Source organism: Trachemys scripta, chromosome 2 (genome assembly GCF_013100865.1).
Source record: "Trachemys scripta elegans isolate TJP31775 chromosome 2, CAS_Tse_1.0, whole genome shotgun sequence".
In the NCBI taxonomy this organism is placed as follows: domain Eukaryota; kingdom Metazoa; phylum Chordata; order Testudines; family Emydidae; genus Trachemys; species Trachemys scripta.
Window position 1 is genome coordinate 57,953,766 of NC_048299.1, and position 16,220 is coordinate 57,969,985.

General features: G+C 39.9%; 1 protein-coding gene across 6 annotated transcripts in view; it reads right to left on the bottom strand.

Moving 5' to 3' along the window:
• Nucleotides 1-16,220, bottom strand: part of FAM126A (family with sequence similarity 126 member A) — a 96,261-nt gene that overhangs the window by 26,197 nt on the left and 53,844 nt on the right. For all 6 annotated transcript variants that reach the window (XM_034760612.1, XM_034760610.1, XM_034760611.1 and 3 more), the window contains exons 4-7: nt 15,968-16,147; nt 9,616-9,696; nt 9,078-9,193; nt 5,554-5,649 (exon numbers count right to left, since the gene is read on the bottom strand). In XM_034760612.1, the coding sequence (XP_034616503.1) occupies nt 5,554-5,649; nt 9,078-9,193; nt 9,616-9,696; nt 15,968-16,147 (473 nt within the window). The remainder of the gene's footprint in view (nt 1-5,553; nt 5,650-9,077; nt 9,194-9,615; nt 9,697-15,967; nt 16,148-16,220) is intronic.

Sequence of the window (16,220 nt, forward strand, 5' to 3'; positions counted from 1 at the left end):
TCCGGGCATTGGGATCTCAACCCAGAATTCCAAGGGGCGGCAGAGACTGCGGGAACTGTGGGATAGCTGTGGGATAGCTACCCATAGTGCAATGCTCCGGAAGTCGACGCTAGCCTCGTACTGTGGACGCGGTCTGCCGACTAGAGCACCTAGAGCATTTTATTGTGTGGACATACACAATCGGCTGTATACAACCGATTTCAATAAAACCGGCTTCTATAAATTCGAACTAATTTCGTAGTGTAGACATACCCGAAGTTAGATTGCCTCATGCCCAGAGAAAAGCCTGAAGCAAGAGGGACTCTGAGGAAATCCTCTGACTCACTGTCTGTTCAGTCCATGGTTTAATCATGGATAGCTTTATTAGATATGGTGGGGCCCAACAGCCTTAGATCAGTCTGGAGCTAGGAGGATTAACTTCTATGCAAATATAGCAATGGTCTGCTAAACTGCCTACAAAAAACCCATATCAAGTCATCTGTTTGCCCCAGATTTCTTAAACCTTCCTGAACTACCTCCTTGCTTTTGCATTTGTTTTGGAGGTCCATACACAGTCAAAGTTTGTCTCATTTTCTATACATCTCCTTGTCTACCACAAGATTTCACATTTCCCCAGGGTCACCAGCAGGTTACTTTAATCAAACCACTGTACTTTTGATGCTTCCTGCTCTCCCATCTGTCAGTAATTCACAGAAGATGTTTATTGCTGCCCCTTTATCTAAGCCCACAATGGTTTCACTGTTGAAAAGGTTGGGACAGTGCAACAAATAAAGTTAGTTAAAAATGAAATCCTCCATCAGATACTTGACTGCCACAGCATACGACCCCCAGTGGTCTATTCCTGTTGAGATTCATGCATGGAATAGTTTTAAATGTTCTGCTTCTGACTGCATTCTGTGAATGGTCTGGATCTTCATGTCAACCTTCCTTTGAACAAAGATTTATTCCAGTCAAGTCTGCTTCTTCTCTTGAGCTCCAATTTTGGTATCTCAGCCTTGTCAACAAGCTCTAGTATTTTTGGATGTTCCTACGTATTGGAACTTGAGACATATTGAATGTCTCACTCATGAGGAGAATTTTTAATCAGTGACAAACTTTTTAAAAGCCACATATATTTTCTTGAAATGAGAGAGCTGACAGCTTGGTTTTGAAGGACAGTTCTGTTGCATTTTGATTTAGTTGGTAGGGAGGAACAGTGGACACACCTACCTTCTCACTCCCCTTCACTGATACCATACTCATCATTATAACATCTCCATGCTTAATTCACACGCTCTCCTTCTAGCAGAGGCTTATGAGGCTATAGAACATTAAGACATACTGGTAATATTTTACATGGCATCACAGAAGAGGCAGACGAACAAGACAGATTTGGCTAAGATCTTGCTCGAACTACTTGTTTCTGTTGCTGCAGAAACCAAACTAATCTCTGGCTCCCAAATGAAGCCTGCAAAAAAAGCCCCAAAGACTAACATTCATTTCAGAGGGGGAAACAAAGTATCAGTTTTTCTGTGCTAGGAGACTTTCAGTGTTGCCAAAGCTTCTGAGGCATGATAGCTTCATTTCTTTGTGATCTTCCCATAATCTTGCATCTCTGTCAAAAGAACACATGAGGACACTGGCAAGTACTAATTTTCCACCACGACCCACTAACTGCTCAACTCCATGTCTTCTGTATGTTGGTGCAGGGACTGGGCTAGCACATGTGTCCCTATGATCAGTTCAGATCAGATCACTTCTGAGGAGGATATAGTGGCCCAGTGACTACACATGATAGCGCCAGAGTGGTATTTTAGGGTCCCTGATGGTGCTTTTCTGCAGGGACATGCATAAAGGCTGGAGTGGTGCTGGTGCTTCTCGCTGTTGCAGAGGTCCCACTTGAAGGCAATGGGGAGATGAGGGGGAGGCAATGCCTTTACATCAGGATGTATGCATTATGGGCACTATGTAGGAGCAAGAGAAATATGGCTGATTGAGTAAATCAATCAGTCTCCTTATCTGAAGGTATAATCTTGGTGGTGGACTTTTTTCTCCCCCACAATCCCTCTTTTCCATCAAAATACATTGGTGCCTGTTCCTTCCTTTATAGTTCAGGTAGCAGGGACCTTTAATATTTAGCTGCATTAAACCCTGGTTGCAGGGGCAAATACTGGCCTGGAGCTCATGCAGCCATGTGATATACCTGGAGAGGCTAGACAGTCGCACATGAGATCGTGAGTCCACAGGCTGGGATTTCAAGAGATGCCACCAACCCTCTGAGGCCCAAGACCCATTTCATCCTTGCTCAGGACTCTCTCTGCCATCAAGTGTACTGATATTCCACTTAAAGAGATAGAGTTCAGAGCCACCAAATCCCTTATATATAAAGATCATGTCACAAGATATACTCTATCTGATCTGGAAACTTATGCTTGTTTGTTTTCCTTCAGTGCTTTTCCTAGATCAAGGCCTAGGGACTTAAGTGAGCATTCAACTAAAACCCATATTGTCCAATAAATGGTTTTAGGGCACATGTGACTAGGATCCAGGGCTGTGAAATTAGATCATACACTCTTTAGGGCAGGAACCACATCCAATTTTATTTATACAGCAGACAAAATGGGGTCATAATCCCATAGGGACCTCTGAGCACCACAGTAGCCTCAGTGTGCATTCTCTAGCATACCCATAACTAATTTTTTAGTGGATAGATGGTGACAGAACCATAGACAAGACTGAGATCCATGGAGAGGACAAAGATGGAAACAATCTCCTTTTCTGAGGCATGACCTGTAGGATTGAGGTATATTAGCAGGTTATTATGGGAAAGTCTGTATTGCCATCATCCATCTTTCTTGATCTAAAAAAGGTATATTTTGGAGACAAATATAAACGTACAATAACTGCAATGGTTGTCACTTGCACTCTGCCTGACACTTTGCATGTTGATTTCAGTATGCATTCAACAAGAAAGAAACCCAAAAGAGATTTTATCTTTGGATCATCAGAGCAAAAGACGAAAAAAGAGTCATGCTGAGACTCATGTACTCCTACTAGAACCAGCATCTGAGACAGGGAGTAGAGATTATGAAATAAGCTTCAGTGAACAATATGCTTATTTACCACTCAATAGCAGATGGCTGCTTGGTAAGTCTAGAGTAGCAGTCTGAGTCTAGGCATATAGAAAGCTAACCAACTATGATTAAAAGCAGAGGTATTTGGCTACAATGATTGGGATCATTAGCTTTACTGCAACACCAACTACCTATATTTTTTTAACTGGCCATAGCTTCCATAGTATGCATACATCTATTTTATGGAATGATTACTGGTAATACATGAGTAAGCATAAGACCCTTATTCTGGGAAAAATAACCAGACATTTGCTCTGATTTTCAGCTACACTTATTTTTTTTAAAAAGGTGTATTAGATTGAAAATAGAAATCTGTGATGTATTGTAACTGCTAAAATCATGAAAAGGCTTCCCAATCTAGCCACCCATCTGATGCCAATATCACTCAGAACTCTAAATAGGTACCCTAGGCCAAGTTATTTTCTACCAAAAAAATCAGCTAAAATGGAAAGAGGGGAGCAGCATTCCTCTGCTACACAGCCCCAAAGTAGGATAAAGATAATGAAAACAGAGGCATTCATTTCTGCTGCCACTATTACTAAAGGTGTCTAAACAGAGAATTCTGTATATATAATAAAATCAAAGATTAGGTAAATTCACATAATTGATGTGCTGCCAATGTTATCTCTACTCTTGAGTTTGACCTTTGTAAACTGATATTGTTAAAGGTTTGTCATGATGAATAGCAACAGTGTTACATTTCCAAATCTCTATTTGATAAAAATAATTAACCTTTCTAGAAAGGCTGTTCAGTGTAACTCAGACTTTTACTTTTATTTGGGCAGATCCTTCAGCAGAACCATATGAAACAGAAATGCCTAAGATATCCTGCTGATTCACTTAAAATGAAGGGAAAGGGAAAATTCTTTAGAGGGAATCCCACTACCTCTTCCACAGATCCTCCTTAGACCTAGCTCATCACCAGATCCACATCCATAGGCTTAAACACACTGAAACATATCCTGGACCTCTTGTGTAAACCTCTTCCATTCCCCTGGTTCCCTAAATTGCTTTCAGCCAGGAGATCTTTGGAAAGACTTATGGACTTGGAAGGTAGACTTTATGAGGGACTGAGGGAATTTAAGTCCTGCTATTACACAGTTCATGTTTATAGTTTTATAAACATCAAAATGGACCATCATTCAGTACCCAAACTCATAGTGTTTATTCAGAAATGAACTTACATTTGCACCTTGCATCTGCAGCCACTCTATTTGGTTAACTCAAGATAACTATCAAAACTTAATGAAGCAGGATAATCAATGCCTCACTTTCCTATGCAACTCTTAACTGCTACATATTTCTGAAACCTCCTCCTCAGGTCTCCAAGGTACCACTACCATCTAGCAAGATGTCAGGTACACTTCTCCGAGTATAAAAGGATTCTTTACGGTACTTACAAAAAAGAAAAAGCATCCTAATCTTATTCCCTCAGAATAAAAACAAAACAACACACAGAAACCCAAACCTGACAGCAATAGCTGCCCTTTTGAAGTTTGTGTGACAGTGCTTGAGATCTTTGAGTTAGTGACTAGTGGAAAACTGTTGTGTGTTATTGTTTATGGAATTTCAGGATTCTGGTTCTTGCTTTTATCTGCACAAGAGAGTCACCCCATACTTAACACCACCTCACTTCAAAGTTAGCCACAAGACAAATTTGCAGGATTTGTGACAGGATGTTTGGATTTTATGAGAGTCATGTTATTCATTGCATCTTCTTCAGTGGGTTGAATATTTATTGTGGAAAAAATGCAGGGCATTTCTTACACTTGAGCAAATATGTCTCAAGAGTTTTCAGGTGAATGACTGATTTAAGGTAAATATTAGAACAACAAATTTATGAAGCAGGTTATCATTAAGCTTAAAAGTAAGATATACTATAAACATTCATAAAGCGAGAAACAATAAAAAAATGTGTATTAGTTCTTTGAATTTGTCACGTGTATTACCACTTTCAATATCATGACAATTATAAGTTTTTTAGACTTCCCAAATCTTAGTAAAATATTAAGTCAGTCAAGTTCCCAGCTGTATAGCAACAAACCTGTAAAGCATCAAAACTCAGTTTAACAAACCTTGCAATGGGATACTAGTATTAAAGGAATATCAAAAAATAAATCACTTCTGACAATTTTTACCCAGTGTTTCAACAAAAAGTTACTACTATAACTAAGATTAGAAAAAAAAATCTAGATTGTTTCATTGTTTCCCCTATTGATGAGTCTCATACAGTAAGAAGGGAAAGAAAAGCCATTTTAAAGTATAAACAATGTGACTGTAAACCAAAACAATTTACAGGATGTTTCAGGGACTACAGGTGTTCTACATAACTGTTGTATTTTCAGGTATACTACATGACAGTTTTAACTTCTTGTTTAAAACTGCCTGGACTTCACATTTCCTGTGTCCATTTAATATATTCAGTCTAAAGAAAGTTTACCTTGAGCAAATTTGACACAATGATTGAAGAGAAACTGCAGGCATGTAGCTTAAGGCAGCATTATAACACAGCAGGAGGAATGTGAGCACTTCAAACCTAAAGAAAAAAATATTCAAAATGATAAAAAATGTAAGTTTAAAGTATCAACATATTTTAGTACTTTTCCCTTTTTAAAAGTGAATATAGAGAAGAAGTTAAAATATGCCATGCACAGGAACCATACAAGAGATTCTACTATAAGTAACATGAATTTATAGCATCGTAGAATCACAGAAATGTACGTTTAGAGGGACATCAAGAAATCATCTAGTATAGCCCCATGTGCTAAGGCAGAATCAAATAAACATAGCGCAACCAGTGACGGGGATTCCACAAGCTCCCTTGGAAGCCTATTCCAGAGCCTCACTATCCTTCTAGTTTGACCGTTTTTCCTAATATCTAATTTAAATCTTCCTTGCTGCAGTTTCCGTTACTACTTATCCTATCTTCAGTGGACATGGAGAACAACTGATCACTGTCCTCTTTATGTATCAGAGGGGTAGCCGTGTTAGTCTGAATCTGTAAAAAGCAACAGAGGGTCCTGTGGCACCTTTGAGACTAACAGAAGTACTGGGAGCATAAGCTTTCGTGGGTAAGAACCTCACTTCTTCAGATGCAAGACTTGCATCTGAAGAAGTGAGGTTCTTACCCACGAAAGCTTATGCTCCCAGTACTTCTGTTAGGGCTTGTCTATACTTACCGCGCTGGTTCGGCGGCAGGCAATCAAACTTCTGGGTTCGATTTATGCGTCTAGTCTGGACGCGATAAATCGAACTCAGAAGTGCTCCCCGTCGACTCCGGTAATCCTGCTCGCCGCGAGGAGTACGCAGAGTCGACGGGGGAGCCTGCCTGCCGGGTCTGGACGGGGGTAAGTTCGAACTAAGGTATGTCGACTTCAGCTACGTTATTCACGTAGCTGAAGTTGCGTACCTTAGTTCGATTTGGGGGTTTAGTGTAGACCAAGCCTCAGTCTCAAAGGTGCCACAAGACCCTCTGTTGCTTGTCCTCTTTATACCAGCCCTAAATATATTTAAAGACTTACCAGGTCCCGCCCCCGTCTTCTATTCTCAAAACTAAACATGACCAGTTTGTTTTTTTTGTTTGTTTGTTTTTTTATAAACCCTTCCTCATAGATCAGGTTTTCTAAACGTTTTAGAATTTTTGTTGCTCTTCTCTGGACTCTCTCCAGTTTTCCCATATTTTTCCCAAAGGGTGGCACCCAGAATTGGACACTATATTCCAGCTGAGGCCTCAACAGTGCCACGTAGAGTGGGACAATTACCTCCTGTTTCTTACATACAACACTCCTGTTAATACACCCCAGAATGATATTAGCCTTTTTCACAACTACAACATATGACTGATTCATTGAATTTGGGACCTACTCTAACCCCCAAATCCTTCTCAGCAGTACTATCAGCTACCAGTTATTCCCCATTTTGTAGATGTGCATTTGATTTTTCTTTAAGTGAAGTACTTTGCACTTCTATTAACTGAATTTCATCTTGTTGAATTCAGGCTACAATAGAACCTCAGAGTTACAGACACCTTGGTAATGGAACTTATCCATAACTCTGAAATGTTTGCAACTCTGAACAAAGTGCAGTTCGGGCTCCAGATCCACAGCTGATACCCCAGGTCAGGCTTCAGCAGCAGCTGAGCTCCCTACTCAGTGCCGACAGGAGTTTGCAAACTTGTCCCCCTCCTCACGGGGGGTGTGGGTGTGGGTGAGTGAGAAAACAGTGCGTCCCCCTCCCAACCAGGGGAGGGAGGTAAAAACAGCACATCCCCCTCCCAGCCAGGGGAAGGGTAATGGGTGAAAATAGCGCAGACACCAGCGCTGCTCCTGCTTTGCTGGCTCCAGCTGCATTTGGCTGGCAGCCAGTGTCTTGCAGTAAGTGGCTGTCCCATGCATGGGTGTGGGTGTGGGATGGGGACAGGCAGCCCAGATGTGCCTATCTTTAAGATGCAATACAGGTACAGTACAGTATTTGCTTCCCCCTCCACTCCCCCCAGCTGCTGCCTGATTGGTTACTTCCAGTTTCACATGGCGTCCAGTTGACCGTCAGTCTGTAACTCTGGTGTTCGTATCTTTGAGGTTCTACTGTAATTCTCCAACTTGTCAAGGTTTTTTTTAAAAAAAAAAATTCTAATCCTGTTCTCCAAAGCATTTGCAACCCCTTCTAGATTGGTGTCATCTATAAGTTTTAGAAATTTACTCACCCCTCCAATACTCAAGTTATTAACAAAAATATTGGGTAGTACCAGACCCAGGACTGACCCTGAAGGACCTCACTAGATGCGTCCTTCCAGTTTGACAGCAAACCACTGATAAGTACTCTGAGTACAATTTATGCACCTACATATGGTAATTTAATCTAGACCACATTGCTCTAGTTTTCTTATGAGAATGTCATATGGGACTGTCAAAAAAATTACTAAAAATCAAAATATATCACATTTACTGCTTCCCTCCATCCATTAGGCCAGGAACCCTGTTAAAGAAGGACATTAGATTGGTTTGGCATGACTTGTTCATGACAAATCCATGCTGATTCTTTATAACCCTATTATTCCTCAGGTGGTCACTAACTGATTTCTTCATAATTTGTTCCAGTATCTTTCCAGGTATCAAAGTCAGGGTGACTGGCCTATAATTCCCTAAATCCTTTTTGCTCCCCTTTTTAAAGATAGGTACTATGTTTGCCCTTCTCTAGACCTCTGGAACCTCACCTGTCCTCCATGAGTTCGCAAAGTAATTCTTAACAATTCCGAGATTGCTTCAGCTAGTTGCTTAAGTACCCTAGGATGAATTTCATCAAGCCATGCCAACTTGAATATGTCTAATTCACCTAAATAGTCTTTAACATGTTCTTTCCCTATTTTGTTTGTATTCCTTCCTCCTTGTTAATATTAACTTTTGACTATCTGATCACCAGTAACCTTTTTAGTGAAGACTGAAGCAAAATAAATACCTCAGTCTTCTTGATGTCATCAGTTATTAGCTCTCCTTCCCACTAAGTAGAGGATCTAAACTTTATTTCATCTTTCTCCTAATGCATTTAAAGAATTGCTTCTTATTGCCTTTTTATGTCCCTTTGTTAGGTGTAACTCATTTTGTGCCTTACTCTTTTTGATTTTGTCACATAGTGACTTAGTAACATATCATTAAAGCTGTAGACAGAAGCAGTTAAATGGTTTAAAACTGCAAGTCAACGTTCTCCTCTTGTAGTGAAATGCAATACAAGTAGTTATTTGCAAATCTAGATTAAGATGCAATTTTAAAAATATGCCTCATGAAAGTATTTTTAAACACGTATGTCTAGCAACTAATTCCTAAGATTCTAAATTACCAAGATAACTATGTACAACTGTAAACGTAGACAATATTAGATGAAAAAGAGGCAAGATAACAAAACCAAAAATAATGAAGCTACTTTAACCATTTTTATGGATTTTCATGCAAGATCTTACTACAGTTTTACCTGTTTTGTGCTGTTAACATCTCTCTTTGAGGATGAGGTCCACTGTACACGACTCTGGACAAACCATGCTGGGATAAAGCTCCCTCTGTAAGAGCCATGGAACCAATGCTGGAAGGCTAAAGTGAACAGGTATTTGAATAAAGGATTCCAAACATTTGTCCTGTTAAAGTCTCATTACAAAGTGGAGTAAAAAACAGAAAAAAGATGGAAAAGTTGTATCCGTGCATACATTTTGAACCTACATAAATCTATCTGGCTGCTTTCTTATGTTATGTAATATAGCAACTGCCCTGAGATTAGGAAAAAAAGTTAGGAAACAAAGCTATGAAAAAGTTGGCACTTAAAATTGTTTTAAAAACAAATCAAGTTTAAATATCCTCACTAGAAGACAATAGCCACAAAAGGTATGGTTTGAAAAGTCAAGTGTGTCATTACATCATCATGTATAACAAACTGTTCACATTGCCTTCTTTAACTGGCCTCAGCATAAAAGGAAGCTACGCAGGTAACAACCGTGCATTTAAGTAATTTCACTCACTTCATGATACACTGAAGGTTTGGACAAGGATGGAATTGTGAAACTCAGCACTTTACTATGCCCCTGTTTGTCAACTATTTCCTGTAAAACACAAGACATCAAGGGTTACAATATTAAAATTTTTATTGTGAAAATCAGAAGAGCTCAGTTAGCATGCAAGAAATTTTATATTCTAGGGGAAAACTCTGAATTAGTTAAATATCATTATTGGTTCTAGAATGCAAATAGTCAACTAAAAGCTTAACGTAGCCTTGATATTTTCCCCAAAATTAAGTGTTGGCTATTTTTGAATTCACTTAAAATAAAGACATTTGTTGGTATTTGTTAATTGATACATACTGGACATTTTTAATAGTGTACAAAAGAAATATACATTTCTATAGAGTCTGTTGCAAAATATTTGTCTTGAAATAGATATATAGTTCTTTGATTTAACAGTATTATCCATTATTTTTAAAAGCTATACTATACCTATTCTTTCCTACTATTGAGGAGTAAAGACTGACAGTGTCTAAACCTGGTAAGAAAGCCATTATTCTGCTATGGAGTAGGAGGTTAACTGCATATTTAAAAAAAAAAACAAAAAAACACACTTTTAATTAAGTTTTAAATCCAACTCCAGCCTAACATGATCTAACACTATCTGATAAATTATATCTCAGAACATTTGCACAAGAAACCCAAAGTTTATTAGTACATATCTACACATGGGTGAGAGGGAAGGACCCTAGAGAAACTATATTCATGGATGCAAGGGTTCAAAGAAAGGGAATTACTTTCCTGCAAGATGAGACCTTCAGAGTAACAGGCATTTTATCCCTGCATCTTAGTGCATGATTAACAGAATGAGCAAAAAAGATGTGCTAACAATGCCACAGAGGAGCACTGGTCCACAGCGCTTCAAAGCAAAGGCTTCAGAAATGGGAAACTGACTCAAATCTGATTGGAAGAGAGAGGGCAGAATCAACAAATGATACCCAACAGTGCTGTTGAAATCCACAGGAAAGAGAGAGCAATAAAGAATATAGCACAGCCAATATGATCATGAAGGATCCGGGACATTCAGGATACAACATGTATACTCAGCAAGCAGTAATCTGGGACTGCCAATCAGAGGTAGGCCTGACTTACATTCTACCCCAACTACCGCTCTCCTCAAGGGTCAAACACATCTAGGAGCTAGGGGATTTCAGTCTCATGTTAAGGTGCTAACATCCAGGAGTTAAAATTCTGCATAGATGGTATACTTAGAAAAAATATTTTCAGTTATGAACAATTTACCCCATCTTTTAGCTTTATATCTACGGATTCAGTCAATAACATGGAATTCAGGACACACAAGGCTGTTTAAAGCATGGAACATTGTTGTTGTTTAAAGCATAGAACATTTTCTAGATAATTGAACCCTTCAACATCAGAATTTATATCTCCAAAGATAGGAGCAGAGAGAAAGTTTAAGGAGTTATTGGAAAGTTATTGGATTTTAAGATGGTTAGATTAGAGCATATGAAACCTCACAGGTACACCATTCTTTGGTCAGAATATAGCTACACACCCCATCATTCTCCATGTAACCATGGAGCCTTCAACTGTTGGCATTCCCTCGTTCCATAGCCAGGAGGCAAGAGTAATTGACTAGGAGTCTGGTCTCCACAAGCTTCCAATGGACCCATAATCATCTCCAGAAAGAGGCAGATGATTACGGCTCCCATAGTCAAACTGGCCCAGAGATGGAGTGGGGTGGGGACGGGAGCCAGTCTCTGTGGCCAGAATAAGTAAAGCACCTCCTACCAGACCAGAATTGTCTTTTCCAAGTACCCTACTTAGGCCTGTCTGGGAAAAAGAGGGAAAAAAACATACAAAGAACAGACTATTTGGGGGAATGCCTAGTACGTTGCTGTGCGCTCTCTGCCTATAGAGCATTACAAGACCAAACGGATTATGCTAAAACCAGAATACCGATTGTGGTGCAATGTCTGGGTAGGATATACGAGAGCCTTTGGGTGCCAAGACTGTTTTAGTGAGCGGTTTCCATGAGTGCTGGTAGACATGGTTATCAATTGTCCACTTCTAGATTGACACTTCCTGTCTGAGAAAAAAAGATTACCAGAGCCACTGAGATACTCCACTGAAGCATTCATTCCCTTCTTGTTGCCCCAGAGATCTAGAACAGATATACAAAGTCAGAAAGGAGTAACCATGAATAGATACAGTTTGACTATGGGAGCAGCAAAGAATTCTTCTCAGCCTTCCACACTAGCAGTTGCTAAATCAGACACTATTCAGGACCTTGAATCACTTGTATAAGCCCAGTGTGCCTCTATTCAACTCCAGTATCTAGTTCTTCTCAATGTGAGATGCTATCAGTTTATTTTTCAGCTAAAGCCACTTACATTTAAGACAAAATTTCAGGATACCAAGTACCATACACGCGTAGGTCTGGCCACACAATTTCCCTATCTGAATTGGGCCCATTCACACCAGAAAAAGGCCCAGAAGCATGGCAGGAAAACTGAACAATGAACTAAAACTGATCTATGCACTTCTTAACAAAATGTGGCAAGTGCACTAGCTCCTTTAGGAAGGAAATTACTTTCTCTCAACTTCTAAGGTATGCAAGCAGTTGTCCAGGACTTAAAATCACTGCTCAGTGTAACAGATGATGCACTTGCCTCTACACAACCAAAACCCTTATCTGTAGCAGTCCCACAGGGATCCATCATCTCCCCACATCCCATTCCATCTAGATGAAGCCTTGAGGAGGGATTGTGAAACAGCCTGGTCTAAAATGTCTGCAAAATGCAGATCTTACCCACTTGTAATTCAGAAGCAAATAGCACCATTCTCCAGCTATCAAAAGGCTTGGCTGAGATCAGCCCCCGAATGAGGAGCAGCTAGATTAAGCTAATCTTGGAAAGACTGGGGTGATTTGGGATAGAGAAACATTTTGAAGAATTTGTTCTCTCTCTCTCATATAACAGAATGTCAGATGAAAGCGTTGACAATGAAAGGTAATGCATGCTGGAAGGAATGACTGGAATTACTCATACATGTTGTTGGGTTCTAAATTAGCTGCAACTACTCAAGAATGAGATGTGGACATTTAAATGGAAAAATCCACTCATGCTTATAGCGGTAGTCCAAAAAAACCCTTATTTTTAACGTGTGCAAAGGATAGGATAGAACATACTGAAACTGTCATTCCTTTTTATACCCTTACAGTGGTCAGGTTGACCTATCTCAAATAAAGCAGAAATAAAAGGGGTGTATTGATGAATGACAAAAATGAGTTATGAAAAGATGTTCATGTGGGTCAGACTAGAAAGAACTGGGACTGTTTTTGTTTAGAGTGAAGACACAAAGGTATAATAAATGGTATAGGAAGAGAGAAATCCATGCACTCCTTTTATTATAAAGAAAAGTAGTATTTTAGTGAAATTGAAAGGCAACAAACTTAAAATTCTAGAAAGGGAGGCATTCATTTTTTCATAATGAACCTGTGGAACTTATTGCCGCCACAAGATATCATTGAGACAAACACTCAGGAGGTATTGAAAGATTTTGTTTATGTGGATGAGAACATCTGTTTACATCTAGATAAAATGAACTAGGGTATAATCCCTCATGCTTTAGAGCATAAAGCCACCACTAGCTGATGGGGCAGGGACTAGGACGAATTTTCCCCTATGGAAATGTTACTCTGTAATTGTCCAGAGTTTCATATACCTTCCTCTGAAGTGTCTGATACTAGTCGCTGTCAGGCAAGACCCCGGGCAACATTACAATTCCTATTTTCTGAAGCAGTGTTTCCCAAACTTTGGACGCCGCTTGTTTAGGGAAAGCCCCTGGCGGGCCGGGCCGGTTTGTTTACCTGCCGAGTGAGTCTGCAGGTTTGGCCGATCGTGGCTCCCACTGGCCGCGGTTCGCTGCTCTAGGCCAATGGGAGCTGCTGGAAGCGGCGGCCAGCAGCTCCCATTGGCCTGGAGCAGCGAACTGTGGCCAGTGGGAGCTGCGATCGAACCTGCGGATGCGGCAGGTAAACAAACTGGCCCGCCTCGCCAGGGGCTTTCCCTAAACAAGCAGTGTCCCAAGTTTGGGAAACACTGTTTTGAGGGAACAAAATGGGTGTTGACTGTTTAACACTCTGCAGACAAATGGCTTCAACTGATGTTTCCATTTAAATGTCCACATCTCATTCTTGAGTAGTTGCAGCTAACTTAGAACCCAACAACATGTATGAGTAATTCAAGTCATTCCTTCCAGCATGCATTACCTTTCATTGTCAACGCTTTCATCTGACATTCTGCCATACATTCACTTAGCTGTCAGGTCTCTAAGTTTTGGTTACAGGTAACCAATTGGTCTAGTTAATTAAAATGATTTTAATGAAAATGATTCCCTGTACTACAGATAGTTTTATATTTAATTTACAGAATTAAGTTGGAAGCCAATAAGAATTGCTCATCTGAGGGGACTGACATCACTACTCCTTTGGTGAGGAAATTTTCAAGTGTTTTAAAGAGGTTCGTTCCCCTCTCCCCAAGAAATGAGAGCACTTAATGCACAGGGATCATCACTGTTTGCATTAGCCTACATGTCTTTTTTTCTGGAATTTTTTGAGAGCTTTAAAAAAATTAGCTGAAAGGACAAAACAAGTGTCTAACAACTCATTTCAATTATCTTTTGAACCACAGGATGCAGAGAAATATCCTGTTTGTTTTTAAAACACTACACAATACTTATGGCTCCATGAGTAACTGTGTGGGAGAGGGAGGAATAAGAAGTCAGCATCTGTAGGTTAGTGTTATTTCAGAAGGTCTTGGAAAAAAAATTAGGCAGAAACTCTCTCTTGGAGATGTAAGTCTACCTTAACCAAATCCTTATTGCACCAAGCAGCTGGAAAATGGATGGAAACAACAGACAGGGTTATATTAATAATTGAGAAACCTCTCTTAACTGACTAGTCTAAAGAGATAAGGTTGTGGGTACAGCTTCAGGTTTTTCTTTCTGAAATGCGAGTGACTTTATCCTAGCAGGAGAACACAAGGGGTTATCCAGCTATACTCTGACCACCCTGGATGCCTGTGTTATCAGGGACTGCTAGTTCAAAATGAATCACAATTCCAGGCATAAACCCAGTGCAAGAGTCAATGGTCCTGTCTGTGCAGGAGATTGTCTAGGAATGCTGTCCTCTTTTCAGCTGCAGTTAAGTCTGTGGAGAAGCATGCATGCATGGTTGGAGGCATGCATTTAGCCTATTAGAGCAACAGTCGCACAAAACTCTTTAGAAGTTTGCATGAAAAAAAACCTCTTGAGCTGAACTTGTTTCACTACATTGCCACAAAATGGGCACATCTATTCTTTCTTTCCGCCTCCCCTAATTTCTCAGAATTTTAAACAAGTCCCCTTTCACAAAGTTGTCCTCTCCCTCATTGCACTGGTCTCTCTCCTAGAAAGTACAAGGAATTAGACTGGAGAAAATCCTGAAAGAGAAAACACTATGCTTTTAGACTACACACTCGGTACAAGGCAGAGCAAGACTGGAAATAACAGGATGGGGAAGCAACCAGTGTCTGTACTCCAAGTTTTGGCTGTGATGCAATCAAAAAAAAATCCATTTAGATAGAGATGGGAAATTGTTCATTGAAAAATAAGTTACTATTCTCATATTAGATACAAATAAGATCGCCACGTAAAATTTTACAGCATGAAAGGAGATCAATTTAAGTCCCCAAGTGTCAACAATTTGACAACAAGTTTCAGGTCCTTTATTTTTTAAGAGCAACAGCACAGCTCCCCAAAGTAATCAGACCATCCTTAGAAACAAAAAACTGTCTCAAATGCAGTGCCTCTGAAATACTCCCTGCTAAAAAGATTTGGCTGACCACATTCTTTATTTGAATGTGAGGAAATTGGTTCTTTTAGCTTATCCCAACAATCATAGTTTAAAGTGTGAAGAGGAGACTGCTGGCCATTCCAAGACAAATCTTTCCAAGAAAAAGAGAGGGAGACAGAAAACTGAAGACCACGATGTGATGACAAAAGGAGAGTTGATATGGAGCAGATTAAAGAAGGCATCTTCAGTGTGGATTTCAGGCTGGCAGCCTTTGCCCTAGGGAGGGTGCAGCTCCTATAATTATAGGACTGGACTTGCTGATAATATATAAAGTTGCATTTTCAGCTGCATATAAGCAATATATGATTCCTAGAATAGAAACACACAGGCTCTTCATTTTTGTCTTGAAGGAAACCTTAGATTGTTTACTCTCCACTCCAATACGAGAGTTCATCTGCTATCAAAAAAAGCCCACTAACATTTTAGGTATTTGAATAATTATATGCATATACAAACCAAGTTGTAAACTCCTAGGAGAAGAGCCTCTATGCAGCCACTGCTCTGCAGATCTCTGCTGGCTGAGACTGCCAGGTAACACCACATCAATTCTGGCAGAAACTGCAGGGTGAATCGTAGTAGTCGTTCTTCTCCACTGCGATAGAACTCAAAAAGCTGGTGGCAAACTGGCTCTAGTAGCTGGAACAATATAAAATGTGACCGTCAATAGAATAAAACCTGATCACAAGAGATTGTCTCCTTCTGCTCAATA